The sequence below is a fragment of the Gordionus sp. m RMFG-2023 genome, chromosome 2 (assembly GCF_954871325.1).
Source record: "Gordionus sp. m RMFG-2023 chromosome 2, tfGorSpeb1-WG-v2, whole genome shotgun sequence".
Taxonomy (NCBI): Eukaryota; Metazoa; Nematomorpha; class Gordioida; order Chordodea; family Parachordodidae; genus Gordionus; species Gordionus sp. m RMFG-2023.
Window position 1 is genome coordinate 35,252,743 of NC_088776.1, and position 19,874 is coordinate 35,272,616.

The following is a 19,874-nucleotide window of genomic DNA, read 5'->3' on the forward strand; positions in this document are numbered from 1 at the left end:
AATTTTTTAAACAAATTTAGCAAAATAACTAAAGTAAATATAAATTTTTTTTATAGAGTTTATTTATTAATATAAATTTTTTAAAAAATAAAAAATTTATCAATAACATCCCATTATCCACAAATCGAATATATTGCCCTAAATTGCTTTAAAATATTTTTTGTTGATCATGGTATTAAACTTTATATATTAAACCTCCAATTGCACTTTGAATGGGAACTCCTATTTTTATAGGTAAGCTAGAAAAATTGAAGAAAGTTCCAATATATTATTCATAATCCAGAGCGCTATTAGTTTCATAATTGAAAGATAAATACTTTTCAAAACAAAAAGGAACAAAGAAAGTTTATCACTAAAGTCTATATTTTTCTCTTCTTCTATCTATTAATAGCGGGGCCCTCATCTAACAAAAATCGAGTATAGGTGCTGTTGTATAAAAATATATAGTTCAACAAGATCAGGCATCAAGCTATTAGAATTTATATTTTCGCCCGCCTGCGGCGGGAATGGCCCTGTAGGTCTTCCCTTCTACTGCTTATTTCTTTTATTTTTGCATTTCTATCGTGTACGGAAGAATTTTAGTATGCCTAAACTGAGATAGGCATCCTGATCGTATTTTAAAATAAAGTATCCAAATAATTTAAAAATTTTATACCTTCGAAACCATTATCAAAAATCCATTCGCGACTTCTGAACTAGTGGTAAACTCAAACATCTGCTCTGCCTAGCATTAACATCGGATTGAGACGTGCAAAATGTTAATATTTGAAATTACACAGTTTAAAATGTGTAGATCTTATATTTATATTATCGTGGTCTTTAATTGGAAAAATATAAATTAACCTATTTTTGTGAAATTAAATTAATAAAACACTAATTGCGTGTCCTGATTCTAGAGAAATTATTATTTTTCTATTATATTTTTTAGAAATTTTATATTATATAAGCCTGCCCCGTGTCTACAGACCGACACACAGAGCTCTTAAACCGTACAAATATTTTTAATTATGTTATATCTGTAAATTAAGTTAATAATATTATCTCACTCAAGTTTACGTTGATTTATTCACGTTTATATAATTGGCAATTATAATTAGAGTTTTCTGGATTATTTTATAGATTTATAGATCATAAACAGATAATTTATAACGAATAATATTGATACCAATTAAACTAAACTGTTTTTAAATATCATAAAAATTTTAATGCTATGTAAACATAAAATTTAAGTTATAATATAGCTAAAATTGCAAAAAAAATTAACGAATAGAATATAAGATGATTAAAAAGTTGATAGAATGTAGAACGTTTCCAGACATTTGTAACTTTTTTTAATGCCAATATACTCTTATGTTCATAATGAATGTTTATTTTACAGTTATGAGCCGTAAAAATTTATAAAATTGGATCTATAAAAATAATGTTGAAATCTCATTCCCTACCCTGGATGAGTTGGTTATATTGGGGGAAAATATTTGGAATAAAATAATTGAAAGCTTTGATAATTTTCTGAATTTAATGAGAATCCGAATGGTAGACTTAACATGTTATCAAATGCATCAGAAATTGTCGTCTGAATACTGCTATTCAATGTCTCATATATTGTTGAGGTGTCTATATTACATTGTTTTCCAGGAGGCGAATCAACCCTTCTGTAAAGATTATCTATGCTGTGCAGAAGTTTTTTGCCACATTTTACCAGAGGCTTTACGACAGATGACTGATATATGTTAGAGAAAGAAGATGTTCTTATTGTTTCTGATTTTTTAGCATGGCATTCGTCAAAATCTGAATCGGTTAATTGTGGATAAGGCTTTGAAGGTATAAAATTATCTCTGACTTTATTATTATAAATGACATTGTTGTGATATTTATGGAGCTTCTGTTGCATAATCATGAGGTGTTTTTTCTTCGTTTTATACCTCCTATTTTGAAACCATATCTTAACCTAATTTTTTTTATGACATATAATTAAAAAATATTTAATATATAATGATACATGCCAATATTCTTTTTAAAATTTGCATGAAATAACAGCAGGGACATGCGAAATCGGCAACCACTTAGAGTTTGAGTGTTCTTTTGTATACAAACTAAAGTACACATAACTAAAGCAGAATTTAAATTTTTAGCATCCTATTTTTGTTCTTTTGGAGATACCAAAAATCTTAGTATGAAGAATAACCTAGCTTAACGATTGTCTTTCAATTAAAGATTTACTAAAAAGAAAAAGATAAGATTAAAAATAATTATCATATCAAAATAAAGTGCAAACATTCTTTTTCTAAAATCATTTTTATTTATTTCAATGTGGCGATCGATTAACCCCATCTAAAGTTTAAAATTCTCAAAAAATAATTCGTTTCTCTAATTTTTATAAATTTTAAAATGTCACTAAGATCAATCTATATCTGTAAAAATAAATCTAAAAGCCAATATATCGCGTTCATGAGGAAAATTGATGAAAACATTAAAAAAAACATAAGTAATTGTAATACGAGTAAATTAAGTGTTTTTCTTGATTTTTTAATAAATATTTTTCCGGTGGAAATTTCAATGGAATAATGGTCAAATCTATTTATAATATACTAACATCAATACCAACAAAATTTTGCTTATATAGCAGGCATAAAACCAGCCCTTGCCCTGTCTCATAAAGTAAAATTTATGTATAATTTTCGAGTATAGGCCTTCTCTTTGCCTCTATAGACGTTTAAATGACAGTTCATCGAACTGTTGTACGTACAAGTATGCGCGGCTTGCCCACAAATCATGTAAATTAATCCAAAGCCTTTTTAATATCCAGTTTGATGGAAATGAGGAATAAGGGTATGTTGTATCCAAAACTAGAGGGCGAAAGGTTTTTATCACGTATTATTTACTTCTTACCAATAAGAATTAAAATATTGCATAAATATGTGATGTAGAATCTTTATTATAATAATAAGAATATCATATCATAAAAACAATTTGAATATTTAAACGATTTTGTATATTGTGCAAAAAAATATATTTTGTTCTTTAGTGATTACGTCAATTTTTTCCATGAAGGCGAAAAGATGGCATTCTAATTCTTTTTACAAATATATAGATTGTATTAGTAACATTTGCTTAAAATTTAAAAAATCGGAGAAACTTTTTATTTTTTACAAGTGTTTTAAATTTAGAATGGGGTTTAACCATATTAAAAAAAATATTTTTCATATTTTGGCCCTTGGTATCTCAATATAAGAAGCTATAAAGCTAAAATTTAAACACTGCTTTAGTTTAGTAGGTTGAATATAAAATTTTATCCAAATCCCAAGGAGGTCCCCATAAAAATCATGTTTTTTTGATCGATTTAAGATAGAATGACCTAGCATAAACGTGTTAAGCCCGCCTGTTAACTGAAAATGCTTTTTTATTAATGCCTAATAATAATTTTTTTACAAAATTTATTGTTAAATAAAATTTTGGCAATTGAGATACACTTCAATATCGCTAACCTGATTATATTTATTAAAATATATTAGTAAAAACTTGAGTTTCGGTTAACTTCAAACGTCGAGCCAAATCAGATCTTTCAGAACCGGATAAATATTTTTGAGATTTGAAACGGGTCTCCAATTGATAAACTTGAGCATTTGAAAAAGCCGCTCTGCATCTTTTTTTCTTTTTATCCTTATAAGTGTTACCACCATCTTTGTTGTTTTCGTCTTCAAAAATTTCCAAATTATCTTTCATTATATAAGTAGGGTTGTTTGTTCTGTCACAGTAAAGAAATGATGGTAAAGAGTAGGATGGTTTTTGAGTGCCAAAATGTGGTATATTAATATTGCTGGATGGCGAAGGCGATATGGAATGAAATTTATGGTTAATTTTGGCTAAAGTGACGTGATTAGGGGTTAATTTGTCAATAGTTTTGTAATTATTGGAACCGAGTTTTGAATCATCTTATAAATAAGTTAAATGTTTATAAAAATTAAAGAAAGAAAAAAAGGAAGATAGAAGTTTTATTTGCTAGTAGATAAAATTTAGGAGAAAAAAAATGGAGAAAAAAGGAAAGGAGAGTTATAATTTTTTTAACCACATATTTAGTTAAGCATATAAAATATAAAATATTTTATATGTTTGCATTTATTTAATATTTCGGGGTTATTTATATAAGGTTATTTTAATTTTTGGTAAATTTTAAATTTTTTTTTAGTGAAGATGATTGAATAAAGAATTTAAATTTAAATTATAGTGAAACTTGTAGGCTATCTAATGGTAATCACATGTTGCATTACAATGAAATAAATAAGAGAGCACAAGCGATAAAACTAGTGAGGTAGGAAGACCAATATTTTAAGAACTGCGTTACTATTCGGGTAAAATAAAAAATATTGCCGGTCCTAATTGTGGTGTTTAAAAAATGGAGATAATAGATATTACTAAACGTGTGCGCCGGCGTCGATATGGCTACACCGAAAAACCCCCGTTTATAAAAATAAATCCGATCGACGGCGCATGGTCGGCGCAAAAATTATTTTAAAATATTTTATATATTTTTATTATAATTGGTCAACATCATTGTTGTAAATTTTTTATGCCAATCAGGATTTTGATGAATTAAGTTATTATAATTTTACATATTTTTAAAATGAAGACCCAATGTAAGAAAGGGTGTTTGATAAGGTGAATATGAATACTACTTATGGTTGGGTCATGGTTTACATAGTCTGATTAAAGTGGTAGTATACCTTTTGTTGATAATCTTATCAAAAGAATAAGAGAAATTATTACTGTTCTAAGATATAAGATTGAAGAGATTGTATTTGAGTTCGAGGTAGATTAAAGAAAATGTCAAGTACAATAAATCTAACATAGTATGCTAGATATTGATAGCACTGATTCATACCTGAAAACCGTTTTCAAATTGGGGATTACAATGATGATAATACAGGCGCGTAAGCGGGAATTTGGTCTGAGGGGGGGGGGATAATAAAATTTTTTAAGAAATATTATTGTTTTTTAAAAATATCAAGCATAAATTTATTAGGACTAATAACTATTTCTAATACATAATTTTAAATTTATGTAAATTATAAAAAAATTATATATAAAGAATCACTTAAATGACCCAAAATAGAAATTTGAATTTTTTGAGCCTTTACACAAAAAGTTTCTTAGGAATAATTGCATTTTGTTGTTATATATTTACAATGTAAAATCCAATCTTCATTGTGATTGAGCTAATTTTTCAATTATCTCATCCTTGCTTGTCGTTAAATGCCTATGAATATTCAAAAGATCCACACCTTTCAATCTACTTTCAGATGTTGTACTTCTTGGTATGTTTTTCAGAGACATGCAGGCTCGGCCCCCGGGCTGGACAGAATTTTAATTTTTTTAAATATACCCGGGCCGGGCCCTAATTTTTTTTAAAAAAACACCCAAGCCGGGTCTGAATTATCTTAATACCCAATCCGATTTTTAAAACAGCCTATATTTGAAATCGTTATTATTAGCTATAAAAATCAAAAATTATAATTTATTTTTAAAAAATCCGGGCCGGGCCTGAAAATTTTATTTTAAAAAAGCAGGGCCGGGCCTGAAAAAAAAACCCAGGCCGGGCCGTAAAAAATCTTTAAAAAAATCCGGGCCGTGCCCTGCAAATGGTACTTCTGCAGGCCTCTGTTATTCTTCTTAAAAAAGAGAATGTTCTCTCATTAGTTTACTAATAGGAGTTTATAAACCCTTTTAATACATTAGGAATTTATTCTAAAATGTGTTTGAAATAATGCAGAGCATCCATAGCATTTTTTAGGACTATATCAACCATAGTTAATCTTATAAACATAGTTATTCAGCTAGTAAGGCATCATAAGATACTTTAACATCTTCATAATAAAAATCTAACAAATATTTTTTTTTATCATCTGAAAAAGGTTGGGAAGGCTTTTGTGGAAGTAATATTTGCAGATTAGTAAGTGCTGCATGATGAATTAAAAATTGATTTATTTGGGTTATAAATATATCTGTATTTAAGATATACTCTTCTACTGAGCCTATATTAATGTTTTAAGCCTTGCTACAAATCGAGGGAGACAAATATTAAACACGTGTAGCTCTGTTTTTGACTCAACAATAAAATATAAAATATGAAATTCTTCATCAACATTAGCCCTAATTTCCTTGAGTTCTGATAAAATGCTCTCCGCTATTCTCATCTTCTTAATCAAGTCAATGTCATGTTTTTGAAAAGTAATACTTAAAATAGTTGTATAATTAAATAATACATTCTAATGAGAAATAAAATTTGGAATAACAATTGAATCCAATAATTTTCTTGCTTCTGAGGAAATATTTCTTTCAGGCCATTGTGATATTTCAGTAATAGCAAATAATTGGCTCTTCTAACTCCTTAAAAGCTGTTACTGCTTGATGGCAGAGACTCTATCTCGTTGGACAAGGTTGCAATTTCTTTTTCCCTGTTGGACAAGAAGTTTCAGAAATAATTATTATTTGACTAGAAATTTGAAAATGGTAGATAAATATTACGCCACTAAAAATTTGAAAATAATAAGTAAATATTACGCCGGAAAACTTGAAATCGAAATTAATTGATAAAATAACTTATGAATGTGATAATAAATTTAAATATATATTTAATATGAGATACGAATAAATATTAACAAATATAAATTAATATAAACAATAATATTTTTGAAAAATATATCCGGCATCTGCATTTTTTGGCTTTATATTCAAGAAACAGTTGAATTTATATCTGCACAAAAAGACCTACATTAAAATTGGTTTCACTTTTTAGAAGTGAAGTTGAAACAAATTTAATAGTAAATGTAATAATAGATCAGAAATCATTTCTCTATAGGAAAATATACTAAAAGTTTGCGTTACGATTTCCGGTTTGTGGTCGTTCATCAATTTTATTTATTTTTTTATTTCAAAAATAATCTAGGTGTTAGCCAAAGATTTTAAAAATTGAAAATTAGAGAAAAATTGGTTAACGTCTGAATTTATTATAACACATTTAAAACCTAACATTCAAATGGATAAATTATGATTCCACTTTCAGTGATTTAGAACAAGAATGCTATATTTTTCTAGAAAAACGCCATTCACAAGATATGGATGTTTTAAATTTCTGGAAAGGAAAAGTGGATCGAACTTCCTAATCTACTTATATTAGCTAAAAATATCTTTGGGTTCCAGAAACTAGCAAACTCAGTGAAAGAGTTTCTCTATCACTGGGTTGACGTTGAATTCAAGAAGATCATCATTATGTCCGAAAAATTTAAATAAAATAATTCTTATACATAATAATTATAAAATTACAAAATCGATTTTGAATTTTTAATGAGTTTTCTCTTCAATATAGATTTAAAAATATGCCAAGATATCTGAAGTGTAGTGTATCTTAATTAAAAAATTAATTAGCACTTAAAAAAATATGTTATATAACGGTGCAACGATTTAGGCCGCCTATGTTGACGGCAGTAAAAATTGGCGTGCCATTGGCCGTCGATTAGATTTTTGAAATTCTCGCCGGCCACTATAGATTAGTCGGCGCATAGTTGTAGATATTACACATATAATAAAAGGAGTTACCTATCCCTTAATTATGGATAAATTAAATATTATTATTTTCTGAAAAAAACCGAACATGATAAATTTGGTCATAAGAGAAAGTTGTAACATGTTAAATATCAGAGAAGGATTTCCATAACGAGATAGTTTAAATAACAGTTAAAATATGCAAAATATGTGAGGTGTCAATTTATACGAAAACCTCCCAATCAAAGGAAAAAAACAGCATATAGACGCGTGATGTTTCAAAGGCCGAGAAATGCGTCATTGCACAAAAAATTGTCAGATGAGGTGACTATATGATGGTGAATCTGTTAACAATTAAAAGATTGAAGGTATAAAAAAGGATAGGTATATCCCTTGGCAGGAAATGGAATTTGATAAAAAAAATTTGGGTAGATATAAAAAGATTATTCGCATATATGCCAACACTTAAAAAAAATGAGTTGAAAATTGATTGAAAATGTTTAACCAGATCTATTTTAAAATGTGAAAAAACGAGGGGTAGGTATGAACCTCTTCAAAGGAAAATCAAAGGAGGAAATAGATAGTAACTATTGCAAATTTGGCGATCCTAAATAAATTAAAACATTATATTAAAGTTTTAAACAAATTATCAGTAGTGAATGTGTGAATGTAAATAGTAAACTCTTCGATTTGTGGAGTATAATACTGAGAAAGGTAAAAGTTTATAGAAATATTTTGGCCAAATCGAATGTTAAAAAAGGGGTTATGTGTGGATCTTGATAAAAAATCTGAAAGGTAAGGTAAATATTAATTTTTCGTGTAAAAAATGTAGGCTCCTAAAATTTACTATAAAATGTGAAAGGAGAAGATGAATCCTTGCAAGAAATCCCGAAAGATGAGTCAAAAATGTCTAATCCATTGTCAAACATAAATATAGTTAATTAAAACATTAACTGTTTTAAAAAATTCTTTCGTAAGGATTGTCCTGTTTTAAAAAATTCCTTCGTAATGGCTGTCGGTGATAAACCCAACTTAAGGGATTTTAGAGAATTTGTAAGGTTTTAAAAATATAAAGTTTTATAAAAACTTTGTAAATTTCGTTACTATGATAAAACTGGACATAAGATTATTTAGGATTTTCCCATAGGGGAAACACTATAGGCAATATTAGTAGTTTAGGTCCAACATTTAAGGCTTTTGCTATATTATATTTTTATAAAAATAATTTTAGACATTAATTCAATTTTTAGTAAAAATTGAATAGTTGTTATTTAAAAAGTTTTTAACTTATACTAATTTTTCTTTCAAATTTATCTTTATAGTCATATTCTTTCAAATTTCTCTTTATAGTCATATATTGTATAGATTTTTGGGATAAGGAGGGGGGGGGATTTTTTTTATTAGCTTAAAATGATATTTACGAGAACTCAATAATTTTACCATATCTACCTACTAATTTTACTCATTTGAACCAATATAAATTCCCTTCGGGCCCTTAATATCCTCCTTGATCCTTCCTTCACTTTCACTGCCACTATTATAGTTTTTTCTAACTTTATATCTGATTCTTCCTCCTGAAAGAGGATAATAAAGAAAATAACTTAGTATGAAAAACACATTAAAAATTCAGGCGAATGTCACTTGAACCAAACTAAATCAGAGGAATATTCGGATAAAGTAGATTAAATGGAGGTGGAGGATATAAATAATTTATTTATAAAACGGTTGTTATAAAATTAGAAACAGCTATAGAGGTGAGATATAAGCGCCTTTAATTGACATTGGGGAAAAAATAATAGATTTAATAGACATTAAAAATGTGATTATCAGATAATTCGTATCAAATATTTTTAATGGGCGGGTGGACTTTTTTTAAAATTTTAACGCCTGACTTTTAAAATTTTTAACCGGCCTAATAAATTTAAAAAAAAATTATAACGGGCCACGCCGGACAAAAAAATTAACAGGCCGGGTTGGCAACTTGTGCAAAAGAAACGGACCATTACCAATCTTTGAAATTAATTTTTATAAAGGATAAAATTAATTTTCCATATTCCTAATCTAATTCTATATTATAATTAAGATAGCTATAGATAAAAATAGATTTGAAGGCATATTTTCAAATTTGATTTTGAGCCAAAAGTATATATCTTTCAATTATATCGTTTAATTATAAAACTTACTATATAATCAATTATTCTCTAGATTATAAAAAGTTGTTATTTTCTAATCTCAATTATGCTCTATGAACCATAACTAACTTAACTTCTATAAATAATTTAGGATCGAATAAAAAAAAATGAAAAATCTATTGTGATGAAGATACGCGCCTGTAAATCTAACAATTTTGTAATAATTTATTCTTTCCTTTTTTCATTTTATTTTTTAATGATCTAATCTAAAGCTTTGTTTTGCATTGAAGTATATGATAAATATAATTAATTTTTTTAAAAATTTTAAAAGAAAATGAAGCACACATATTTTACACATTATTATCATAAATCTTTTATTAATTACTTTGTATAAAAATAATTTTTTAAATGCTTAATGAAATAATATTTTGAAATTTTGATAATGGGTTATTCATGTCATGTATCGTGTAATATATAATATTTAAATCAATTTCAATGATAAAACTACTCGAGGTTTGAGTTTGACCATTTCCATGAGATAAACCATTTTCTAAGATCATTGGTGAGAGGAGGGGCAGTATACCCACTGACACACTCCCTTGCCAATTACGATAATACTCCATATCCCCCTTAAACAAAAAAAGGAAATTCAAATTAACAAAAAATGAAAATCAAATAGCGAAAAAACTTTTGCCTACTCCTTACCCTCCCTTTACCTTGCTCTCTATTATTTAAAATTTCAATGACATCATGCGTCATCCCCTCATGCTAGGGATACCTAAGTATACTTAAATTTATTAGTAGCACGCCTAAAATGGAAAAAAAATTGGTTATCAATAAATAATTTGGAAGTCGCAATGCTACTAGTGAATTATCCCTGATGTCGGTGGCAATATACAATTTTTTTTAAAAAAATATTGAATTTGTATTTAAAAATTTTAATTTAAGTAAATTATCATGATATTGAGAAAAGATCTATCTGTCAAAATAATATTTAAATGATGAAAATGTTTGTTCATTGCATATCAACTTGCAATAGACCCTTTTTTGAAAAAATATTTAGAACCGGAGCACCTCTTCATTCAGGTTATCTCTGATTTTAATTTATTTATCTGCCATCTTTTTCGATTATTACATTAATTTTAATATCAATTAGAGATCTGCAACGGGTGGGTTAAAAATTTTAAACATTAAGTGGGAGGGTTAAAAATGTTTTTAAAACAATGGGTGAGCGGGCGGGAGAATTTTAATATCTATCGGGCTAAATAGCAGAAGGGGTCTAAATTTATATATAATTTATTTTTTATTTCATAATATTATATCTGTTATAATGTAAAACTATTTTAATAAAATAAATAAAGAGTCAAAACAACAACCAATCAAACTATTTTAAAACAATAGGGGGGGGGGGGTGATTATTTTTTAGAAAAATTGGCGGTCTTATTTTTTTAAAACATTTGGAGGTCAGGTTATCGGGTTATAATAACCCGCCCATTAACGACCTCTAATATCAATACTTTTAAGTTCTTATGGAATATTTCATTTTGAAAAATATTTGCAATAGTAAACAAATAAAAATTGAATATAATAATCTATTCTACGCAAAAGATTGATAAATCATACGAATTATTAATCATTTTTAAAATGCAAATGATATGAAGCCATTTGTTCTGTTAAGTTTTAAATTGTAAATGTAATTTTAATTTCCTTTGCAACATTTTTGAATAATCCATTAAAAATATATTATCATGATTCGTGAATATGATAATTATTAATAATATACATACGTAATTATGCATGCGTATTATACGCATGTAACAAATATGCAATATTAAATTTAAATGATCATAAGGCTTATTAATTTTTATAAGTTACCCTATGCGGACTTGTCAACCAAGCGTCGGACTCGGGCGGATACTAAGACATATATTCTCTCGGATTCGGTTGGGTCGAACTTTAATTTTGAATTTTCATGGAGTTGAATTCAGATTACAGTTATATTTTAAATTTTTTTCAATCCTTTTACAAATATTTTTCTTAAGAAAAACACTTAATATTTTAAAATTTAAATGCTGCGCTTATAAATTATCAAATTTCCTTAAAAAGTCCTTATTTTTTTCTTAACCCAGTATCCTTAATTATTTTTCGTATTGGATACTATTTTTTAAATAAGAGTTCGAAATCAGATTTTAGGAGGGATAAAAATTAAATCTTTCAGACTTTAAGGATTAGGGAGGGCCTAAATATTATGCTATGGGGGTGAAATTTTTCTTGCCGATAGTCACAGATTAATTTATATACATCAAATAGTTACAGAAAGACTAAATGCGAGAAATACATTGATATGACGGAACAATATGGCTTAGTTTCTGTTATTATGGTCACGGTCATAGCAGCCTTTGGAGGTTAAGTTCAAAAAAAATTGGGTAAATTAATCTCAGTCAAAACAGAGAACCTGAAAGAAGGGCCCTATCTTCGTCAAGGATTAGCAATCCAGAAAGAAAGAAAGAAAGAAAGAAAGAAAGAAAGAAAACATTTCATATTTTATAAAAAATAATAATTATTATTTTCAGAAATTTTCATTAGTGTTTTTTTTAAATTCAGTTTTAGTCAGGAATCGGTAATAACAATTGATAAAATATGCCGAAGTTTTTCTAAAATTAGGATTAAATATTTTTATTTTAATATAAGAAAGAATTGTTTTATGTAAAATACACACTATTATTAATTTTTTATTTTATATTTCTATATTTCTAAATTTCTAGAAAGACTTATGATTATATAAAAACGAAGTGTTGATTACATATCCATTATCTTTATATGGTGATTTTCCATATAATGTCTCAATTAAATGGAGCACTCCAGTAGTACGTTTGTTTAGTTAGGAAACTTATTTTTGGAGAAAAACTAGCACATTTTTTTAAAATCAGTTCAAAATAGTTTATTATAAAAAGAGCCATTTTTTGGAAAAATAATTATCTATTTTTTTCGGTGGTAGTATATGTTATATTTTGATATTTTATTCGCAAATAAATTTAACATTGTGGTCATTTACTTCTATGAAAAAAAATATATTACGCTGTAGGTCAATTTTTCTTTATTTAAATTGCCTATTCATAAAAATTACGTTAAATTCTTAAATCTTGAAATTATTTTTAAATTATATTAAAAGTGATGTTATATGGGCAACGAGGCTCTCGTTCCCAATGAAATATTTTAAACATAAATATCAAATTTTTTTAAAGAAATTTAAAGTCTCTATAGAAATGTTAAAAGTTCTGGCAACTAGTTAATTTTGGAATATTATTGTAACTTGTAACTAGCGATCTTCTTATTAATGTAACTTAAACTAGTTATTTTCAAAAACAAATTTTAACAATATTATAAAAATAAGATTTTTTTTTATTTTTCATAATATAATGACATTGACATGATTTTTAAAAATGGTTTAATTGACATGATATGATGACAGCAAAAATGTCATAAAATATTTTATATTCGTAAAAAATATAAAATTAAATTAGAATTATTTTCTTTTCAAGCAGAAGCAGACACTATCATGGGGAGGGGCAAGGCTAGTGTAAACAGAGCAGGCAAACTTTGTTTCTTATGTAAAAGATATTTAGGAGGTGGAGGGTTACATTTTTTAGGTTGGTAATAAAAGGGGATGTACAAATTCATCTTTTTAAAGATGGGCTAATTATTATTAAGAAATTAGGTATCGGGATTAAGTGGTCATAGTGGTAGATAGATTAGTTACCTTATTTTTAAACCTAGATATTGATTATTTTGCCTCAAAATGTGTAATAGTTATTCCATGTAATAATGTCGTATTTTCTCTGGAAATATGATTTTACTTTATATACTAGAGTATGTATACTATTGTTTTAGGTATTGTATGAATAAAAAATAGTTAAGAATGATGTTTAACAAAATTTATAAATAAAATGAATGTGAAAGAGTTTTACTAACTTATAAGTCTCGCAACATTTGTTTTTTATTGTAAAAATAATTTTTTTACTTCAAGACCCTCTCTCTCGTCCACAGGACCACTCATTCATTTAAGCATGTACATTATTGAAAGCTAAGCTAAAGCTACCTTTACACAAATCCCTTGGGTGATATCAATCCATATAACGGCTATTATTAGATAAAAGTGATGCTCATTCCCATGGGGGTCTAAGAGGCACAGTTAGCAGCGTTTTTGGATAGGTTATGAAATAAGATCTAGGATACGTCAATTATCATAATTATCAATTAGGATTAAATTTCAAATATTAGATTTACATATTTTAATATAAACATGTAGGGGTGGTAAAATAGTTAACAGATTTTTAAACTTCAAAAATAAATCTTAAATTTATTTTGTACAAACATATCTCATGAATTGGGGTTGGTTCAACACATATTATTAGTTCGTCCAATACCAAAGAAATGAGAGTCTAAATAAAAAATTAATTTATTTTTGATATTGTTATAATCAGAGTTGGGCACGCGAATACTTGTATCTTGTACTCAGTATCTTTTTTACATTTTTAATAAGATACTAGTATCTGTATCTAAGATCCTTTATTCTGGAAAGAATCTTGTATTTTTTTTCATTTTCTTTACAAAAAGATACAGATACAGATTCTTTTTAATATTCATGTTTAAAATTTTACATATCACAGTATATATCTTTATTAATTTCCTTATTTTTTTTCACCATATTTTAAATATAATGGCTAAAAATTAGCTAGAAAATTTACAATTCATATTAAGGAAGATAGATAAAAAAATAACAACACCAAAACGAAATAAAGATTATATTTTATATATAAATATGTAACTCGATGAATATCATTCCAATTTTATGTAACCTTTTTTTAATTTGTAAAATGATTAACATTCATGGTAGTAAAATTTAAATTATGGAAATAAGTTCCCGCGAATCAAATCTAAATCTTAAATTTTATATGGAAATTTTTTAAAAATAAAAGTTAAAAAAGACAACGTACAGGCTAGATGTAAAACCTGTATAAACAAAAAAATGATAAATGGTTAAAAACAAATTTTGTTAAACATATTAAAGTATATTATTTATGTGTGGTTAAAAGGGGCATAGGTTATCTTAGATATTCAAGTTTACAATATTGCTACCTTTATTAAAAGCTGCCTAAGGTGGCATGGGCAATAGATTTTAAGAAAATATTTTCTTATGATTTGAATATAATGAGGCTTTTTTGACATCAATATCACATCCATATTTTAATGGATTGAGTCAGATGATAAAAGCAAATACTTTCAAAATATATTAATAAAAGAACCCCTAAATATACAAGTTCAAACTATAACACCAATAGATAGATTTAACATCTATTAAAGAAAATGATTATTTTTCTCTTAGTGAAGCAAATTTTTCTGAGTTCAATAATACAAATAACATTGAACTGGAGGTTTTAAATTATATTAAAGAAAGTCGAAATGCTTAAAATATCCTTTCATTAAGAAAATTTTTTATTAATATAATTCAGCTCCAATTGAAAGATAATTTAGTTTTGGCACAATGTTAAGTAGGCCAAAAAGGCAATGTAATGATAAATTATTTGAAAAATTTGATTATCTAAAATAATGAATCTATTTTAAATACACTTTTGCAAATTAATATTTCAACTCCCATTAAAAATACTAGTCTCCCTTCCCTATCTATGCTAAGAATGGGCTATTTATTACTAATATTAAAATGCCTGATTATTATAATTAACTCATCATAAAATATTTTATTAATTATTATAAATATTCATTCATATTATATGCGTATGTTATGTTCTTCACAAATAAATAATAAAAACTGTAATTTATAAACTATTAATTGATAATGATAATTTAAAAGTATCTTGTATTTAAGATACTCTAATTAGGCAAAAGATACAAGTATCTTTTATCTTGTATCTTTTTGATATTTTGAAAATAGTATGTGTATCTAAGATTTATCTTTTAACAAAGAATCTGTATCTGTATCTAGATTTTTTTTTCGGTGGACCTGCCCAACTCTGGTTATAATATACTAGAGGCCTTAGTATATTAATATATTGGTAATATCATAGATAATAATAAAGTATTATAAATTTTTAACATCTTTAGGATTAAAAAAAATAAAAGTAAAAATAATTTAAATTATATATTTTATATATTTTTTTTATAAAAATTTTGGATAATTATATTCATTTATATTATTTACATTTGTTTAATAAAAATATATTTAATATTCAAAAATAATAATAGGCCCTGGTACTCAGACCAATCATAAAGAATTTCCTAAATGTCATATTAAATTATGTTTTATAATTCCGAAAAATTGTTTAATTAAAAAAAAATTAAGTTTACACTTTGCTAAAATCTTATTGAGATTTTAACCTTATCTATAAATCTAAACGATAAAGTTTAAAATTATTTTTTGTTTCTTTTAGTATTCTAAAACACATTTGCTTTTGTATAAATTAAAAAATAATTTTTTTTAGCCAATGATGAAATAATTAGCTATAATATAAGATTTAGACCCACTCTTAAATGATGATAGTTATGAAATAAAATGGAGTGGACTAACATTCCTCTGTCATTATGCTCCGGCCTCCTTCATCTTTTGAGCCATTGTGCCCCAATCCTCCCTAATATATGATATTACTAATTATAATATATATTGTTTAAATTCGATAGATATAAACTAATTAACAAGGATATTTTAAAAAATGTATATCAAAATATTTTGGAATAATATAAAGTATATGAATTGAATGAAAAAAGACTCGGCTAGATTTTTTCTTTAAATATTCTTAAATAATCTTTCTTAGTGAATTATGCGAATTTTATCATTTCTCATAATTTTATTAATTTAGGCTGCATTTATAGTAAGCACAATATCATTCTTGTATTATTTGATAAACGATATCGAGCTTATTCTCGCGACGATACTCATAAAACGTTTTTTTGTTGAGAAAACTTTATCCACTCCACATGGAGGGTTAGAGTAAAATGACTACTCGTTACTTTTAAAATATCTTAAAATAGGAAAGAATTTGGATATAAGTAAATTATAAAAGTTTTTTAATATTCTTTTAAATTTAATTAAATAATGGTTTTTAGCCGAGTTTCGAGATCAGTTTTTTTAAAAGATTAATATAGTTGTTATAAATTAAATTAAAATTTTATAATTCATACATATAATTTATAATGATATTTTAATTGACAACTGAAACTATTTAACGAGTTAAAAGTTAAAAATGATTTTAAAAACAGATAAAGAAAAGCCATATCTTTTGATGCATTACTACAAAATATTATCTTAAGTTTAATGCAAAATAACTATATTATTAAGGTAATGATAGCATTGTTAATGTATACTATAAATTATTTAAAAACTAAGCAAAACAGTATTATTCAGTGCAAAATATATTCTATAATATATATCCTGCCAGAGCGAGATCGCATATTTGCCTGTTCTCGTAAATATCATTTTAAGCTAGTAAAAATTTTTCTTCTGCATACCCACCACTCCCTTTTCCCCAAAAAAGATTTACAATATATCAGTATAAAAAAGAATTTGACCCAGCTAAATGTGCTCCCCTCTATGAGTTGTTTATATTATTTAGTACTATATTCTTCGTTTAACTAATAAAGAGGCGGGAAATTTTTTTGGTAAATGATTGAAGAGAAGGATTTAAGGCGTTAAAATATTTCTATCTGCTATGATTATTCTTTTAGGGAAATGAGCAGAAGTATCAAAATATTTGTGATATATTTTTATAAATTTGAAATAAGTACCTTGTTGGAAGGACATAATTGAATTGTAAAAATTGAAATATATCGATGAATATTGGTTAGCTAAAATAAGATTTTTATTCATTTTTTCTGGTTTGAAATTTTCGTAATTGTGACTCGAAGCTCTATCAATGTTGAAAATCAATTTATTATTATCATTGTTGTTAAGTGCTACTTGGTTAACTGGATAATTAGGAAGGTTATGATTGACGCGATTTTCTGGATATTTATGTAGATACTGATCATCATCCATATTATCTTTCAGGTTTTTGTTTTCGGCGGCGGTAAAATCATTATTAGCAACACTCTTATTTTGGCTTAATATGTCATCTATAGCGAAAGATAATAGTTTCCTATTGAAACATGCCATCTTGTTAATAAATTTTTCTGACTTAATAGAATAAAAATGACACTATAAACGTATTTTATATAATTTGCATTCTTATTTTATTTCATAAAAAAGTTAAAAATTTATGAGCAGAAGATAAGAGATCATGAAGAAGTGAGAGAAGAATATAATTTGAGAAAAATAAATAACATATTTATTTTATTACCAAACACTTCATAAAAAATTTAAAAATAAATTTAAAAATATTCCCGTTTAAAAAAAAATAATAGATCATCTCCATCTCTTCAAAATTAAACTTAATTTTTTTGACATATGTTTTTATTATAAATCATTTTTAATAAATTATACTTTTTAAATTATTAAGTATAAAATTGAAATTCTAAAATATAATATGAACTTAAAATGCCTTTTATTTTGGTTTGACAAATTTAAATCTTTTATATATATATGTTTTGAAAGCCAAATAAAAGATATTATTGATAGTTTATTTCTTACTTTTCGTTTAAATTGAATAAGCTAAAATGAATTATTTAAATTCTTAAGATATTTGTTATTATTTTGGCTTTTGGAAGATAGGTATTTATAAAATGTCTGAATTATATTTATTTTTAAAAAAAAATCAAAAACAATTGGAAAGTTCAAAAATCAAATAATTTATCATTTTAAAAGGTTTACACGTCAATCAAGAAAAATGACATTGATATTTTTAAATTAAAAATTGTGTCCGTTTGGTTAAAAAACTAGTTACAGTAGTATATTTAAGGACTTCTGTGGGGTGCATTTGACGTAAGATCATCATTCAAATTAAAGGAGAAATAAGAAGATGCGATAGTCATTTGAATAAAATTGTAGTAAGGGAGGGGGGATAGTTCTGAATTGGATTATTCTTTTTTGCAAATTTTGATTTTGATTTGAATTTCTTATTTTTTTTTCTAATTTCGGTTCGAATTGGGAGGGGATGGGCAAGGGGGTATAATTTAGAGAATAGGGCAATAAAATGAGGGGGGGGGTAACTAATATCGTCATTAGTTTAGGGAATGTAGAAGCCACTGGGATTATTTAAGGGACTACTTTTAGGGATGGGACGAGTCCCGTAGTGAAAAAATTTAAATGTTTCATAAATAATATTGCGATTTTCGGTTTTCATTTAGCACAAGTATTTCATATCCATTTATTTATAAATTCAGTTTAAACATCCATCCTTTTTCCTTACTCCTTTATTTTCACCAACCTAAAACATTAGTATGATTTACTAATGTATAACTTCACCTTATATAATCATTTAAAATCTTATTATAAACTACAAAAATCTTCAACGAAAGATATAAGATAAATGAAGTATTTAAATGATTCGACTGAACAATAACTGGTTAACTGGTTGGGAGCTAGATTAAAATAACTTTACCCAAACCCAAGTGTAAGTGATATTGAATTGATCATAGTATAAAATTTTATTTTAGTGTATTAGTAGAAAAGCTTAAATTTAATGTGAGCCCAAAAAGGGCGATATTGATCCCCGATTACTTTGGGGAGAGTGGGAGGGTCTGAAGACACAAACCCCGTTTAAACGGGTTCCGAAATAAGATTCTGGATTGATCACTGATGATATATATATTCTTTTTTTCTTTATTTATGTGATAAACGAAGTTTTCAGGTAAAATAATTTTATATTTTGGGAAAAATATACAGTGTGATTTTATTCTTAAGTATTTATATTTTTTAAACTATATTATGAATACGTTCAATCAATTGAAATTTGGTTTATTCATCATAAAAATAAGCTATTTTATAATAACAAATTACATTAGCGTTCGGTTTATATGTTCATTAAATTAAAAAAGTTAGTGCCCATAATTTTGGCGTGTTTATTTGGTACAAAAATTATCTAAAAATATATTAAGCTAAAATAATATTTTTTTTATATAAAAACGCGAACTTATGCTAGGAATTATGATGAAATACACCTTTTATTAAAGATTGAAGGTAATTATTTAAAAAAATATATATCAACAAAAAGGGAAATATTTTATAAAAACTTGCCGAATTTTTGTTTAAAT

The 19,874-nt window shown here is 26.1% G+C and overlaps 1 protein-coding gene across 4 annotated transcripts; it reads right to left on the reverse strand.

Annotated features, from left to right (window-relative positions):
* Positions 1-1,317: 1,317 nt before the first annotated feature.
* Positions 1,318-18,367, reverse strand: LOC135923828 (homeobox protein Hox-C3a-like). Of its 4 annotated transcripts, XM_065458789.1 has the most exons (5): positions 17,472-17,563; positions 11,547-11,625; positions 10,180-10,300; positions 3,520-3,932; positions 1,318-1,948 (listed from the first exon to the last, which is right to left on the reverse strand). In XM_065458789.1, exons 3-5 carry the CDS (start codon positions 10,292-10,294, stop codon positions 1,457-1,459), a joined length of 1,020 nt encoding a protein of 339 aa, XP_065314861.1. In that variant the 5' UTR covers positions 10,295-10,300; positions 11,547-11,625; positions 17,472-17,563; the 3' UTR covers positions 1,318-1,456. The 4 variants fall into 4 exon arrangements, with proteins under 4 accessions (XP_065314861.1, XP_065314858.1, XP_065314859.1 ...); XM_065458786.1 differs by lacking the exons at positions 10,180-10,300; positions 11,547-11,625 and adding an exon at positions 18,313-18,367 and having other exon boundaries at positions 17,472-17,859; XM_065458787.1 differs by lacking the exons at positions 10,180-10,300; positions 11,547-11,625 and adding an exon at positions 17,644-17,974 and having other exon boundaries at positions 17,472-17,593.
* Between the last annotated feature and the right edge of the window lie 1,507 nt (positions 18,368-19,874).

What these genes read in the sequence shown, in the direction of transcription:
- LOC135923828 (XM_065458786.1), bottom strand. Translation starts at nt 17,838, where the DNA reads ATGGCATGTTTCAATAGGAAACTATTATCTTTCGCTATAGATGACATA. An exon ending in AATTATGTCCTTCCAACAAG is followed by an intron (nt 3,933 to 17,471) that starts GTACTTATTTCA and finishes CTTATTTATAAG; the next exon opens with ATGATTCAAAACTCGGTTCC. An exon ending in TGAAGTTAACCGAAACTCAA is followed by an intron (nt 1,949 to 3,519) that starts GTTTTTACTAAT and finishes AAAAAAAATTAG; the next exon opens with GTTAAGATATGGTTTCAAAA.